The sequence below is a fragment of the Cetorhinus maximus genome, chromosome 1, assembly GCF_964194155.1.
Source record: "Cetorhinus maximus chromosome 1, sCetMax3.hap1.1, whole genome shotgun sequence".
In the NCBI taxonomy this organism is placed as follows: domain Eukaryota; kingdom Metazoa; phylum Chordata; class Chondrichthyes; order Lamniformes; family Cetorhinidae; genus Cetorhinus; species Cetorhinus maximus.
Genome location: NC_135879.1, coordinates 97,147,526 through 97,162,733, shown reverse-complemented (window position 1 = coordinate 97,162,733; position 15,208 = coordinate 97,147,526). Strand labels below are relative to the sequence as shown.

Here is a 15,208-nt window from a genome sequence, read left to right as displayed (position 1 = left end):
GAGTTGTTTTCTTTGGAACAGAGGAGGCTGAAGGGAGCTTTAATTGAGGCATAGAAAATGAGGGGCCAAGGTAGAGTGGTTAGGGAGAACCCTTCTCCCTTAGCAGAGAGGACAATAACCAGCGGCAATAGATTTAAAGTAATTGGTAGAAGGATTAGGGCAGAGACGAGGAGAATTTATTTTCACCCAGGTGCTAGTGGGCATCTGGAATTTATTTCCTGCGAGGGTTGTGGAGGCAAAAAATCTCCTTGCTTTTAAAAAAAAAAGTACATGGATATCCACTTGAGGTGCTGTAACCTTCAAGCCTACAGACCGAGAGCTGGAAAGTGGGATTAGGTTGGATAGACATTGTTTGGACAGCATAGACGCAGAGGGTCAAATGGCTTCCTTCTGTGTCATAAATTTCAATGATTCTTTGATTCTATTATCAAGGAAAAGAACACTGAACTGTTCATATTCACTGTATTTGTTCTCTCAAGATGCTGTTTTAATTCTAAAGGCTAGCTTTATTTTAAGCAATTTTTAAAATGCCTATGTTCTAAATCCTAAACTGCTTATCTTCTGAGCTAATTACACACGTGTACCAGAGGCTTGTACAGCTGGTAGCAACATGCAAGTCCATGCTTCCAGATTTGCTGAGCTAACAGGGCGATGAGTTTTTTTTTAAATGGGTCTTTAAGTTGGATGGCCTTAGTGAATCTAGTAAAGTTTACTTTGGCAATTGGTTGCATAAAACATGCACTCAAAGCTGGTAATCACTTAATAGCAGCTTTAAACCCACCATTTAAATTCCAAGTCCTGCTTATGCCACTGGATCATGAATCTGAGAAAAAAACCTGAAACTCAATTGACCAAAAGCTGTTGCCACCACTGAGTTCACTACAGGAGAACCACATACCAGAACTGAAATATCTGTGCACTCACCTCGACTGGCTGAGAAGGAATTTTAAGTTTGGACAGCTTCGCCCTGGCACTAGCCTTCATCACAGATATATTTCCATATGGCTCCTCGCTGTAATCCTCTGAAGGAGGCTTTAGTTCTGGGGATTTACTAGGGGCTTGGTCTTGCCCATCCATCGGTCTCACATACGCTGTAGGTTTTTGCTGCATCATATTTGGTTTCGATGGTAAAGATGGTGGGAAAGTCTGAGATGCATGTTGGCTGGGGACAGGAACATTCAGGTCAGAAGACAAGTTCTCAGGATCACCGGAGTGTACATCCTGTTCATGAGGAGATATTGTTGGAGGACAGTCTTTGCTGTGACTATTGCTACTTTGTTGTAATTTGGAATTGGTAAACCCGCTGGAATGTAAGGGGGATAATGGTGTTATAGGAGACAAGGGCTGTATAAGTGAGGATAACGGTAACAGTGGTTGCAAGTGTTGCAAATGGGATAACTGGACTTTCGTGCGATTGTCCGCATCCACTTGCTGATCATCCCTCCCACGATGGCTACTGCAAGTTTCCCGACCACTCAAGCATTTGTCCTTATTTTGGCTTCGGTTATGAAATAAGTTGTAGCTTTTAGTGTTATGGCTGAAGCTTTGGCTGTTCTGATCTATCACTGCAGTGTTTTTTTGAGAAGAGCAGTCACCTGTTGATGAAGCTACGCTGCGAGGGCCCATTGACCGTGGATTGCTGCTGTGAAAGGAAGGCTGCAGTGAACTATTACTTCGTTTTGGACCAAGCAGGCACTCATTCTTTTCTTGTGACATCAAAGGGACTGCCCTCTTGGGTATACCAATGAGGCTCTGATGACTCTTGTTACTTATTAAATCCTTCATCTCATCGTAGTTGCCCAGCATATTCTGAATACGGCTGGAAAGTTCATCCCCTTTATTGGTCTGCACAAAAACAGATAAAGTAATTAATGACTCCAACCCCAAGAGGAACCCTGTGATGGTTCACAGACAGTTATGTAGAAGAAAATATTCACGGAAACTAAAATGGTTTCCCTGCATGCACTAATTATTGTTTTTAAACATGATCAGATATTTAAAAAATTTTGTTAAATATTTAGCAGCTTCAAAAGGCATGCTACAATTTTTTTGGACAGAAAAATCAGTACTGGCTGTATATTTGAATAAACTGAATTATTTTGCACTTCACTATGGCCAGTTAACAGTCACCAAATTTAAAAAATATCTTTCAGACTTGTATCTCAGCGCAGCAATCCTAAAGTAAAATTTATACATAGCCAAGTTCAAGAATTTTAATATTTATCTTTTCAGCTCTAATGCAACTAATTTTTTTGGTGTGCATCAGCCCCCTGGCAATTTTCCAGCCCTTGAAATCAGATAGAGTCACTCCAATGCTCAGAATGCTGTTTTCCCTTTCTACACTTTTACTCAAAGTGAAAGGAATGGTTGTTGGAAATTTAGCTCCACGAAGAGTCCTTCTGAAACCACAGAAAAGCTTTTTACCAAATTTGTACAGAAAACCTTCTAGCACACTAACTGAAGATTAGGCTGGCATAGCTCTTCTGCAGAGCTCTTGTTCCAGAGACACAGGTGGTATTTTTAAATGGGAGGGGAGGTACAGCATGCTTGAGTCTCAAAGTGGGTGGGCATCTGATGAGTCTGGGAACCACCAGGCCTCAATTTCTAATATTCTCTGTCTCATACAAAACTGGCCAGATTCACTACTTGGCCAGCCAATGGTGGTGAGAATTCGGGGACAGGAAGCCAGGGTCCTGCAGGACAAGTCTTCGGAAGTTAAATAAATGGAGTGCTTGTGGTTGGGGGCTGGGGTGAAGCCTGTGGCAAGGGAGGCCCAGAACTTCCCGTGGATACCAGAAAGAAGAGTGGTGCTCTTCCTCACCCACCACTTAATGACACCTTAAAACTTAAAAAAAAAGATTGTGCTATCCGGGCCTCTTCTGTCCCACAATCCCCCTCCAAGCCTGGCCTGATGGGGTAACAGTCACTGCTCTCCTGCTCAGGCTTCTAACTATAATTGCATATCAGGTTCCGATGACTGAATCAGAGACCCAACCCGCAAATTTAAACAGAAGCCCCACCAGCTTCGGGCAGGCAACCTGCTCACAAGAGGCACCAAGAGCTGTGCAGCACAGGATCTAAAAAAAAGCTAAAGCCAAATTAGTCTAAGCTGTTCTATACTTTACCTTGTATGGCTCACCAAAGAGAGGGGCATTTTCTAGGAAAGGTTCTTTGTCGAGATGAATTTCTTGGTTTCGCCTTTCCCTTTCTTTAATTCGAAGCAAATTTCTGTCCTCATTGTACAAGCTGTTGAAGAGCAGAATAAACTAAATTTCAAACCTCTTCAAATAGATTTATCTACTTGGCAAACAAAATGCAAAATTAATTTAGAAAGACTGCAACAAAGATCAGGAAACAGCCAGTCGCATGTCAACCAGTTCCTGATGGGCAACTTTCCTGTTGCTTGGTCCCTTTGTTTGACAGCATTTCTTCAAATTGTCTATCAGTACATTAAGTGCAACCATGTACATTCACCATTTGAAAACACTACTAGAAATATATGTGTTCCAAATATCTGGTGTTTAGCCAGATCTATCTGCTACAAAAGAAAACTACTAAGGGTCCTGGAAATTTTGATATTACAATACTGCATACATGTTTTAAATACAACATAACATACAGAGGATAAACAGCCAATGTAAAACTGCAGTTCAATGGAGTCGAGGATATTTTGAACACCAGCAGTGACAGGCCCAGGTAAGGGTCCCATGCTCAGGGTTACGAGCCATGGACAATGGCAGAACCGGCGAACTTTCAGTAGTGATGGTGGAAGAGCTAGAACCTCAAGGGAAAATGGCTACTTACAGGCAGAAGATCCTACTGGAAAAGCACTTGTTTCCTTTAAGCACACACAAGAAATGCAACCACCTCACCTAGTTATATTGCCCATTGCTCAATGAGGTTGAAAATGGGAGGCTCTTATGGGCAACTGAAGAGGAAAGCTCACGACTGAGGTATGGAGAGGGCCTGCCCTTGAGCAGATCACCACTGCACTATAATGACATTACAGCGGCCTGTGATTATCACTAGAATTTAAATTATAGTTCAAACTTCACTACCAGCTTGCTTACTGTATATTTATAAAATTCCACATATGCTGTACATTTTCAACTTTTGTTATATATTGAATATGCTTACTCTGTAAAGATCTCATGACATACAGCAAAAGACTGTTATTGGCATGAGACCCAAAAGGTATGCATGTAGCATGATAATACTCACAGGATTGAGCCTATTAAGTTGCACATCACAATTGTATCTCCACTGACTATCAAATACACAGAAAACAGATAAACTCGTTATCCACCTAAATACTGCCTGTGTGACGTGCAATGCACAAAATAGCTACAGCATTTACCTAGGAATTATGACTGTACTTCAAACTAACTAAAAAGTATGTGGAGTGTAATGGGAGTGGTGTGGTAAGGGACAACAAAAATGCAAGTCTTTTTCTACATTCTTCCCACTTCCTATACAATCTGTGACAAAATACTGATTTAAAAACAAGAACTGGAATAAAAGGAAGCCAGAATTGAGACAGCTCTCTGAGTGCTGTGTAGAAACTAGACATTGGTCAGGCTCTTGTCTGGTCAGCTGATAACACTAATCATTTAACACTGTTCTACAAAGTGCCACAGATTAAGTGTGCAACATTTGCACTATAAACATACACAGCCCAGCATGCTATACATACAGAACTCAGGTCAGATTTATTTTTAGAACTGGTTGCCATTTACTTGGGTCACCCAACACTTGCTGAGAACATGCACAGCCCTGTGCTAACAAAATGTGCAAGGGACTAAATTATTAATCATCTGTATTAGCTTTTTCCAAATATACAATCAATCTTAAAAAAGTACAAATATTCAATGTTGATAACAAAAACCAACATTCTTTTGATGCAGAAAGACAACTGCATACTCAAAACCTGTCATAACAATAATGAGGAAAGACAAACAAACAATTGAAAAAAAAACACAGGATACCTTGTATTGCCCCTATTGAACGAGCCTAGCTTTTACAGTTTGGCAAGTTTTACATGGCTATTAGTGTACAAGCATAAGCATCAAGTACAACTATAATCAAACCTGCGTCAGCACCTCTGCCAGTGCATTTGTCAAAGCAGATGGCTTGTGGGATAGGGAAAGGGAGTCTACCAGCTAAAATATTTGTGTGTAGGGGTGTAGGCAAGGAGGGAAGAGGAGACGTGAAAGAACATTCAGGAACCATGGAAGTTGCAAAGAAGGATTTCATCAAGTAGCTCTTCACACCCGCTGAATAAAATTTACACGGGGAAGGTAACTAACTCACCCTCATGTGTTTGGCACAGCTATTTATTCATCATCCGGCTCCCTGAAAAAAAACACCAGGGCTTGAAAGGCTTCTCCAATTAAATTAGCAACAGAAATCAATCTGTTCTGATCAATTACATGCTTCAATGCTGGTTACAGTGGACACAATCCTATAGGATTTCCCCACTACTGATGCTGAAGTACGTCTTGAACACAACAGTCAAACTTACTATTAGATTCTCCAGAAATTCAAAAAAGGTAGACCTAGTCAAGTTATTTTCTGTAAAGCTATCCAACTTATTTAAAAAGGTGCAATTCAAATCTTACAGCAAGGCAGTTGTGCCTTGTAAACTAAAAATTTGAATTCTAGCTTCAGAATTGTTTAATAAATGGCAAGAGATGTGCAATTTGTTTAAACAAATAACTGTTCTTGTTCTTCCCCTTCCAGAGCAAGAGAAAAGCCAAAAGCAAAGCAGATAGTTTCAGTAATTCTGTTCCTACAAAAGCAAAAGCCCTTGCCATGGAGGCAACTGTGGAAATGTGGCACCACAGTGCATCTAAAATGTGACTGCATAAAATCTAACTTCAGTGGGGAAGTTCTCCCACTTAAGAGGTTAGCATGCTCAATGTTTCCCACGTTCAAGTTCGCTCCAGTACTCCTTAAAGCGGGATTCTTAAGGCCTGGAATTAGGGTGGAAGCATCACTCTGGTACCTTTCCCAAGAGATCATCCTACACACACAAGCTGAGTCCAATGCCGGCAGGCTTTCTAAAGCCGAGTACAATCACATTCATTCCCAATACCAACTTAACACTATTTCCAAGGCGCACTGCACTGGCTAGCAATCTGAATTGGGAAACACAGCTGATATTTCTACGCCCGCCACCCCCCACCATACCCTTTAGAAACGTAGAAACCAGGAGCAGTAGTCCATTCGGCCCTTTGAGCCTGCTCTGCCATTCAATAGGATCATGCTGATCCTCTAACTCAACGCCATATTCCCACTTTCTCTCCATATCCCTTGATGCCCCTAATATCCAAAAAATTATCCATTTCTTTCCTGAATATACTCAGTGACCCTGCCTCCACAGCCTTCTGAGCCATTCTGGTAGAGAATTCCACAGGTTGACCACCCTCAGTGAAGAAATTTTTCCTCATCTTAGCCCCAAGTGGTCTGCCCCATATCCTGAGACATGGCCCCTGGTCCTAGACTCCCCAGGCAGGGGAAACATCCTTCCTGCATCCAGTCTGTCTAACCCTGTTAGGGGGTGCAGAGGCTAACTGCAGTCCCTCAAATTGTTGCAAATCGACTAACGAGGAAAGATTTTTTGTTAAATTTGAGAAATCAAGTTGAAAGGTTATGGCTCATGGTGTAAAATACCAAACTATAAGAAATGAATAGGTACATCAGAAGCTGTTTTAAAAAAAAAACAGGCTAGAGATTGTAAAAGAAATAAAGGAATGAAAAGATGAAAGCATTCTGTGGCTTTGAGGTCCAGTTGGGGGAAAAGAAAAAGATTAATATAGTAAGAATGCATGGATAAGGACAACATGGATGAGGATAGCATAAATGGAAAGTAAATTTCAGCATTGGATAGAGATTGGTTTTATCCAGAAGACAGCATTTTCTCTGTATATTGTGAAGCAGTTGGAGAACTTTCTTGGGTATGTGAGCAACATTCCCTCTCGAATGGACTTTTAGTTCATAAAGTTGCTGATGCAGAGAAGGTGTTTGGCATGACAAAGGTGAAACCAAGCTTGTTGAAGCCAACTTTAGCAAGGAAGGGAATGTAGAAGTTGAGATATTTAAGGAAATAGGAGGGGCCAAAACATTGGGAGATGAAAAATAACTAAAGATTGAGCCAACAGCAACAGTTGTAGCAGTTGGATAAATTTGGAGTCATATTAAGAAACTCTCCCAATCTGCACACCAGCATCCACCCACCACCACAGCAACTCTTCTACTGAAGACCAACTGCTGTACACACGTTGTGCCTGTTACAGCTAAACAAAATAAGTGACAGTACAAATTGTTGTTTTCCCCTTGCATTGGTACTCTTGCAGGTATCCTGATGACTGCAAGATGAAAAGCTTAGACATGTCTCTTTTTTCAGCAACTTTTTCAAGTTCTATGCTACCAAACGACTATCAGTTTGAATTCCTTAAGCCAAGGGTCTGAGGCTATCACAGGATCCTTATCTCAGCAAACTTAAAAGGTAGGATTGAAATGGTGGCGATCCTCCTGATCTGTATGGTCAAGCTGCTCAGTTAAATTCAAAATGATTGACTTTCTATCCCCCCCACCCCCAACAAAAAATGGTCTTTCAAGAACAAAGAAATGAGAATCTCATTCCAGCATCGAAAGGCATGAAGTAGATCTATGTCTAGTTATTCAGTAACTGCACAAGATTTGAGTACATGCAATTCAACAGGATTTACATGGGCAAGTTTATGCTGAACTGACTGACCTAAATTCTGCTGTATAAAATGGGATTATTCCAAGTAATGCAACTAAACCAGCACTAGACTACCAAGATAAAACTATTGGTCTAATCAAAACTGTATAAGTTGGGTGGTTTTACGATCTATGTGATAGACACGTTGAAAAGCTCAGTCGCACTCCATAGCGGTATTTGACATCTCTTTACCTTGAGAGTGCCAAGAGTTAACTTCTTTATCCCGATCATATTAAAAATTTCATGTCTGCACACACTTCCTGTCTACCAAATCTTACATGCTATTGTTCTAGTTTTCATTGCTTTTTCTTTTCAACTTTTTCTTCCCCCATTATAAATCCTGTGTCCACGTTTATAATGGAAACCACCTCATTCTGTGATTGCATAGCCTGATCACTGGATTTCCAGTTTTATGCAAAATGCTTTCTGAAATATTCCGATTGCTAAATTTTTTCACTCAATAACTGACATTTCTGATGTTCATAGGCTGAAATTGGATTGCAAAGGCTGGGCATATTCAATGTATCCAATTCCCTTGGATGCAGCAGTACTACGCAGAGGCAATGAAGGGATACTGGTTTGTAATTAATATGCATGAAAAAAAAGGGGCACGCAAAAAAGAATGGAATAATTGGAAGAGGGGGAATGAAGAGGGAGGAGTGAGAGGAAAAAAAGCAAAAAAATGAAGGAAACTTGTAATGGGAGGGAAAAGGAAGGGGCTGAGTGCAAAAGAAGGGGGCATAAAGTGGGAGTAGGGTGTGCATGAATGATTGCGTGAGATGGGAAAGCTACAGCTGAAGGCTACATCTTCCCCAAATGCAGGTGATGGAGGCTCCTTCACCTGCTTTGCCATCTAAAATCAAAGTTACGGGAGGAAATAAATGGGTGAGAGTAAAAAGCCACACAAAAGCAGATTGGAGATACTGACTTACTGTGTGCAATGTAATGAGAGATGGCCAGTAAAGTATTAAAAAAACCTCTTGCGCATGTCTAACTTTGATGTCATGATTTTTGGTTATGTTTATGTCAGCATTTAACATTGAAACTGCTACATAAACAGTTGCTTTCAGTGGTGCCATGAAATGGATTTCTGAAGTTTGCCTCCCAACTCCATGTGTCTGCATTATATGACCATGGGCAACCAGACCACAATTTACTAATATATTTTTAAAAAGACAAATGCAAAATACCATGCAACATGAAGTCAGTTTGTAGCTTTAACGGAAGGCTATCAAAGGAAAGCGAAGTTCCCATTTTCACTTTTCAATAAAACACATGTATTTTACACTAGGAAATGGATTTTAAACCAAATGTGTGAGTTGTGTGCAAAAAAAAATTGCAGAACTAGTGCAAAATGTCTGGTATTGGTTTGACTAATTTTCTCCCTTGTCCTCCCCAAACAGTGGAACAACATGTCAATGTCAAGCCTAAAAATGGCCACTTGATTGCAGTGTTGAATGGTGAACCCAGCCCAAACTATACCTGGAGGAAGTAAGGTTGTAGGAGGTATAACTTTATAGGATGGTTGTTGCTATTCTAACTAATCTTACATTAAATATAAATGTAGCAGAGAATATTTTTAAATCCCAAGCTTTAAGGGGCAATGTTGTTATTCAGAAATTGGGTCAGACATATCTTTGATGCAAAATAAAAAACAGAAAATGCTGGTACAGCAGCAGGTCTGGCGGCATCTGTGGAAAGAGAAAAGAGTTAATGGGCCGAATAATACGGGGGACGTACTGCTCACCCCCCCCCCCCCCGCCCCCAAAGCAGTCAGTGTGGAGCCGACCCACCCCGCAGCCATAATACGCTGCGGGCAGGCTTAACAATGGCCCAGTGAGACTTCTGCCCCTCAATGGGGAGGAAGTCCCGCCCTCGGGAGCTACTGGCCAATCTGATTGGCCGGCATCCCCATCAGTCCTCGCAGCGCCAAGAGCGCGTTAGTGGCTGCTGCCGGGACTGCAAGAAGAAAACGGAGAAAGCCCATGGGTCCCCTAACCAGTAAGTCCAGGGTCTTGGGGAGGGCTGGTTTCGGCTGGTCAGGGAGGAGGCGCGGTTGGGTTTAAGGTTGATGAGAGTAGGAAGAAGGGGGGGGGGGGTTCCGTCATAGGGGGGCATCCCCCAGATCCGCAAAGAACAGCCCCCGAAGATCGGAACCCCGCCCCCACCCCTAAAGGTCGTATTTAAAAAAAATAAACCGGCTGCCTGCTCCTGCCTGGTTGCCCATGTCAAAAGTTTTATGGTGTCCACAGCATATCATCAGGGTCAACTGGCTTGGCAACAAGCCTAATTGACCATAGATTGCCTATTTAAATCGGGCAGGCTGCTGATTTCGATGCCCACCCCCCCCCCTCCCCCTGTATTATGGGGGTGCATGGGAAGGCGGTGGGGTGGGCACCTGCCCTATTTTACATACTCCCCCACACCCCCACCGCCCTCCCAAAGGGAAACATGTTTGGCAGGAGCATGTAAAATGCAGCCCAACGTTGAGTCCAATATGACTTCTTTGGAGCCGAAGAAGTTCTGATGAAGGGTCATATTGGACTTGAAACGTTAACTGTTTCTCTCCACAGATCCTGCCAGACCTGCTGAGATTTTCCAGCATTTTCAATGGTAAGAAGCACTTTAATGTACTGCAAAATTAAGTAATTATCATATCATCCCTTGTATCCTGTCCTGTTTATAGCTACTCCTGCCAGGAGATCTGCTGTCATGTTGGATCAGGCTGGTCTGTCTTGCACCATCCTCACACATCCACTGCAACTGCTCTGTGACATCCGTCATCCAGCTACGTTTAGGTCAACCCCTCCTTCTGCTGCCCTCTACCTTGCCCTCCAGAGATCTCTGTAGCTTTTCAGCTCTGATCAAATGGCCAAAATACTGACATTTCTTTTCTGGATGTCACTTTTGGATGTTCCATGCATCTCGCTACTTAGAAAAACAAAACTGAACTTTCAGTATTTTTTTGTTGAGTAACATATCGATACAAGATTAGTCATATTTTACCAACAAACCTCAGAATATAAAACATCGCCCTCTTGGACTATGGTGTCACACTGAATACAAAACAAATAAACTCAGGTCCAACACTATTTCCTACATTGGATAACAGATTTCTTAACAGAGATAAGTGGCCATTTTAACATTGGATGGCAGTACCTTTCAGTGCAAATGTTCGATCACAGAGACAAGTGCGTGTGTCATCTTCCAGTCTACTAGTTTGTGTATTATATACATAACATTTACATTTCCACTTAAAACACAGGAAAGTCTCAATACCCATTGATTATATATTCACAGTTCATTTTTAAATGAACTGTAGAACTGTCCAGTGTAATAACTCAAGCATTATTAACCATTAGATGCTTCCCAAAATCCTGATATTATACATACAGAAATAAAATCATTCTTGTTCAGATTAACATTTCGAATTTTGCAAATTTCTATTAAAAATGACCAATTTTAACTTAAACACAGAAGTGTTCAGAAGAAACTTAAAGCTCCATTTAAGCTTCCGAATGAGACCCTTTAAGCAAAGTGATAATTCATTTGGGCAAACAGCACCTTCAAAATTTTCATCCAATTTCTAGTTTGTTCAAAATTTACAAGTTTTTTTTAATTAGCTCTGAGCTACATACCAATATTGCATGTAAAACGACATCACCAAACTGTTCTGCTTGAATGGAAACGAGACAGGGCTACAAACAGATCCAGGAAAATGCATCCACAAAAAGGTCCTTAATACTAAAAGCTATAGGCCACACTCTTCATAAACTTGCAGTTTGAGGAGGGTGAGGGGAAGAAAATAAAAGATAAAGTCGTGTAACATACTCTAGTGCTTCTCAATTCTTTGCTGTGCTGAGCGTTCTCACACAAACTAGCCTGTTAAATGAGGTTAGTCATGCATTACCACTAAATGCCACTTGACGCTACCATGGCAACAACCGTCCTAGATTACAGACGGTGGTACACAGCTGACTCCTCATTTATCACATGCGTAGACAACATTTCTGTGACTGCTCTTTTCTGAAACAACTCTACTGTAACTACCTGGCCATTCTTCTTGTCTGTCACTGCTACAAAAAACAGATATCCCCGATTTCGTCAGAACTGACGTCAGCTCATGCACACACTAGCCTATTTTAGTATTATCCATGAGAAATGCCACTGATTTCGTGTCATCTAAAACCACATCGGCTACGAAGACGAAGTGAGTAAAAATGAGCTGAGCAGTGGTCTCATTGGCTTTGTAATTTCCTGGGGCCTCCCAGTACATATTTAAATAGTTTTAACTGTCCAGTTTGCAGTCACAGGTTTGATCTTCCATTCTTCCGTTTTTACTTTGTCTCTTTGCTGTTTGAGGGACTTTGACGTATGCAAATTGTTGGCTTCATTTTCCTACATTACAACAGTGACTACTCTTCAAAAGTAATTCATCGGCTGTGAAGCCCTTTTGGCCATCCTGACATGATGAAAGACAATAAAAATTCAAGTTCTTTCATTCGATATTATCTCAAGTTTTTGCATTTCCTTAATTACATACAATGCATTTCAACTTCACTTTGAAAAGGTTCAAGGTTAAGAACTCCAAAATTTCTGCATTTCTTTCCCTTCCACTCCCCACCAGATATGAAGATCAAGTTTTTGCACTGGAGGTCAAGTACAGGAGTAAGCAGTTTATGTACAGACCTTGTTGACATCTGCTCTTTGCTCCCGGCTTCCTGTCAGTCACAGATCCAGCACTCACTCAGCACGCACGGCAAGTACACAACTCAGGTTCATTAAATCAATTTCAGCTGTGAAAGCTTGGAGTAGAGAGAGCAAAAAAAACTGTTCAAAATTATACGCAGGGAGAAGTTTCCCACTTGCAGGTTTGAAGGCAACTAGCCAGTCTTTTCCAGCTGCTTAAATTGAAATATTTTCTCTTCCCCCACCTGAAACCAAAGACAGCTACTCATACAGAGGTTACACAGGTTCTTTACTCCAATGGTATTTCTTCAAAGGACAGCCTCAACAATGAGCGTTGAGAAAGAACCAGAGAATACAAGTTGAAACTATATAAGAGTAGGAAAAGACCAGGAGGTTTTGTGGATTTGTCCCCCATTTTTCCAGAAAGCAGTGAATCTCTGAATACGTTGCTGGCTGGTGTTGTGGGTGCTGACATTATGCAAGAGGTAACTGGCACTCCTTTTTTTACTGGACCACAGGTTGCATCATATAGAAGGTTAAGTGTCTTTAGTGGTGGGGGGAAGAGAAGAGATGATGTGGGGGAGTTCGCGAGTTCATGGAGTAAGAGGCAGATCAGCACTGGATTTCAGTCAGGAGCTCAAATGATATCTGATTTTTTTTCATTGTCCTGACTCAAGAACCTGAAGTCAATTGTAATGCACCAGTGATAGCTAAACTGAAGAGCTGAACTTGGCATTTTACTGTTTGGTGTGGCTTTGTACTGATCACTATACCATGTTCACCTGTGGAAGATCGAGGGAGAGGAAAGTATCATAAACGTGTGGTTGTGACATTATAAATTTTGTAAAAAAGCTAATCTTTTTTTAAATGGACACAAGGAGCATTAAAATGGCTGCCAAAAGTCACCTGATCTTTTCCAACTGCAACGTTTGTCAAGCTTCTGGAAGGTTCCAAGTGGATTGCAAATAGACATATCCAGACATATGAAATTCAATGCGCATTCCCAACAGGATAAACAGAAATTAATTGACAATGACTTCCCTGGAGGTGTGACTAGCTCTTGTGTCTCTCGCCAAACTTGGAAGAATGGGAGCCATTCAAGTTGATGACCGAGACTTTTAAAAAGGTTAATTACCTCGGCTAAAAGACAATGGACGGGGCTGTGCCTCCAGACCTGGGCTAACCCAATATCTAATATGGCACAATTCAACAGTTTTGGATAGCAGCCATTTTGAGTTTTGAACTGTACAAAGTTTAGCTGAGAACAGCCACCTTATGCAGAGAACCAAGACTAACTCCATAAGACAGTTCCAGCCTACAGCTGAACTAACTATGAACAACATGTGAGAGTTGGGTTTCTCTTTGCCACCGGGAGTTACAGAGGGAGTTGCTCAGAAATCATTATTGTTCTGCTGAAAAAGGAATCCAGGCAATCTTCAAGTGCCAAGCCAGCAGAACCAGTAAAGAAATGGGTCCTTCGCTCACTCCCCAAAGGTGTTCTACCTGCTGAGTCCACCTGAAAAGGCAAATGCCAACTATTCGACTACAGAAGCCATCAAAGTTACAGAACACAACTCTTCAACTTCAACCCTTCCAGACAACCAACACTTCAACTCCAAGCTATGGGCCTGCATTGATATCTAAAAGGACTAAACTGAATTTCATCTTTACAAGTATCTTTTATCCTTATCTGCATTTAATCTCATATGTCTTTAGTAAGTAACCTTATTACTTCTATTTTAGTAAGTTACAACAGTAGTTTTGAAATAAACAAACCTTTATCTTGTTTAAGACTAAAGCTTTGCTGTTGGTTATTTTTAATTATTGCATGACAAATTTACATACACAGTTTCCATTAGAAATCTGAACGTGGGGAAATTAATCCTTCTACAGCTGAACGCTGCATTATTTGATTGTTTATATGCAAAGCCACAGGAATTAGATGGAGTATATTAAACATCTTACACCTGGACTTATTACAATCCTGTCATCACCTTTTTCTCACACGTGTGTGTCAACGTTTTGCATAATATGTCCATGTCAATTAAAATGGAAACTGCTCAAATAAACTTGTCACACTATAATTACTCCTCTGGCAGTACTGGAGACTAACACCTCACATGCATCTTCCAGCTCCTTAGCCTGCACTGCAGAAAAACTCTTCTGCTCGAAACAATTCTACTTGACTGCTTGCACTCAGATTGGTATACATTTTGCAATCTGATTATAAATAAAATATAAAAAGACAGATAAATAAAAAATTGGTGACCAATTTGTGCAATTTAACTAATTCGGGAATATCAAGGGTTTTACAAATATGGTGGTGAGCTTTTTAGAGTTGTGGGGTATCTTTTGTGAGTCAAAGTCAACAGTATAGTTTGTGATAAAAGCAAAAAACTGCAGATGCTGGAAATCCAAAACAAAAATAAAAATACCTGGAAAAACTCAGCAGGTCTGACAGCATCTGCGGAGAGGAACACAGTTAATGTTTCGAGTCCGTATGACTCAACAGAACTAAGGAAAAATAGAAGAGAGGTGAAATATAAATTGGTTTAAGGGAAAGGGGGGGGGGGGTGGGACAAGTCGAGCTGGATTGAGGGCCAGTGATAGGTGGAGATTGCCAAAAGATGTCATAGACAAAAGGACAAAGAGGTGTTGATATTAGCTAAGAAGTGTGCTAATAAGTGAAATTAAGAGTAGAAAGCAGGACGAGCAAGGTACAGATAGACGGACTCGAAACGTTAACTGTGTTCCTCTCCGCAGATGCTGCCA

The 15,208-nt window shown here is 41.1% G+C and overlaps 1 protein-coding gene across 2 annotated transcripts in view; it reads right to left on the bottom strand.

Annotated features, from left to right (window-relative positions):
* LOC144681905 (AF4/FMR2 family member 1-like) overlaps positions 1–15,208 on the bottom strand; it is a 137,338-nt gene that overhangs the window by 77,903 nt on the left and 44,227 nt on the right. For both annotated transcript variants that reach the window (XM_078544044.1, XM_078544053.1), the window contains exons 2-3: positions 3,126–3,246; positions 925–1,845 (exon numbers count right to left, since the gene is read on the bottom strand). In XM_078544044.1, the coding sequence (XP_078400170.1) occupies positions 925–1,845; positions 3,126–3,246 (1,042 nt within the window). The remainder of the gene's footprint in view (positions 1–924; positions 1,846–3,125; positions 3,247–15,208) is intronic.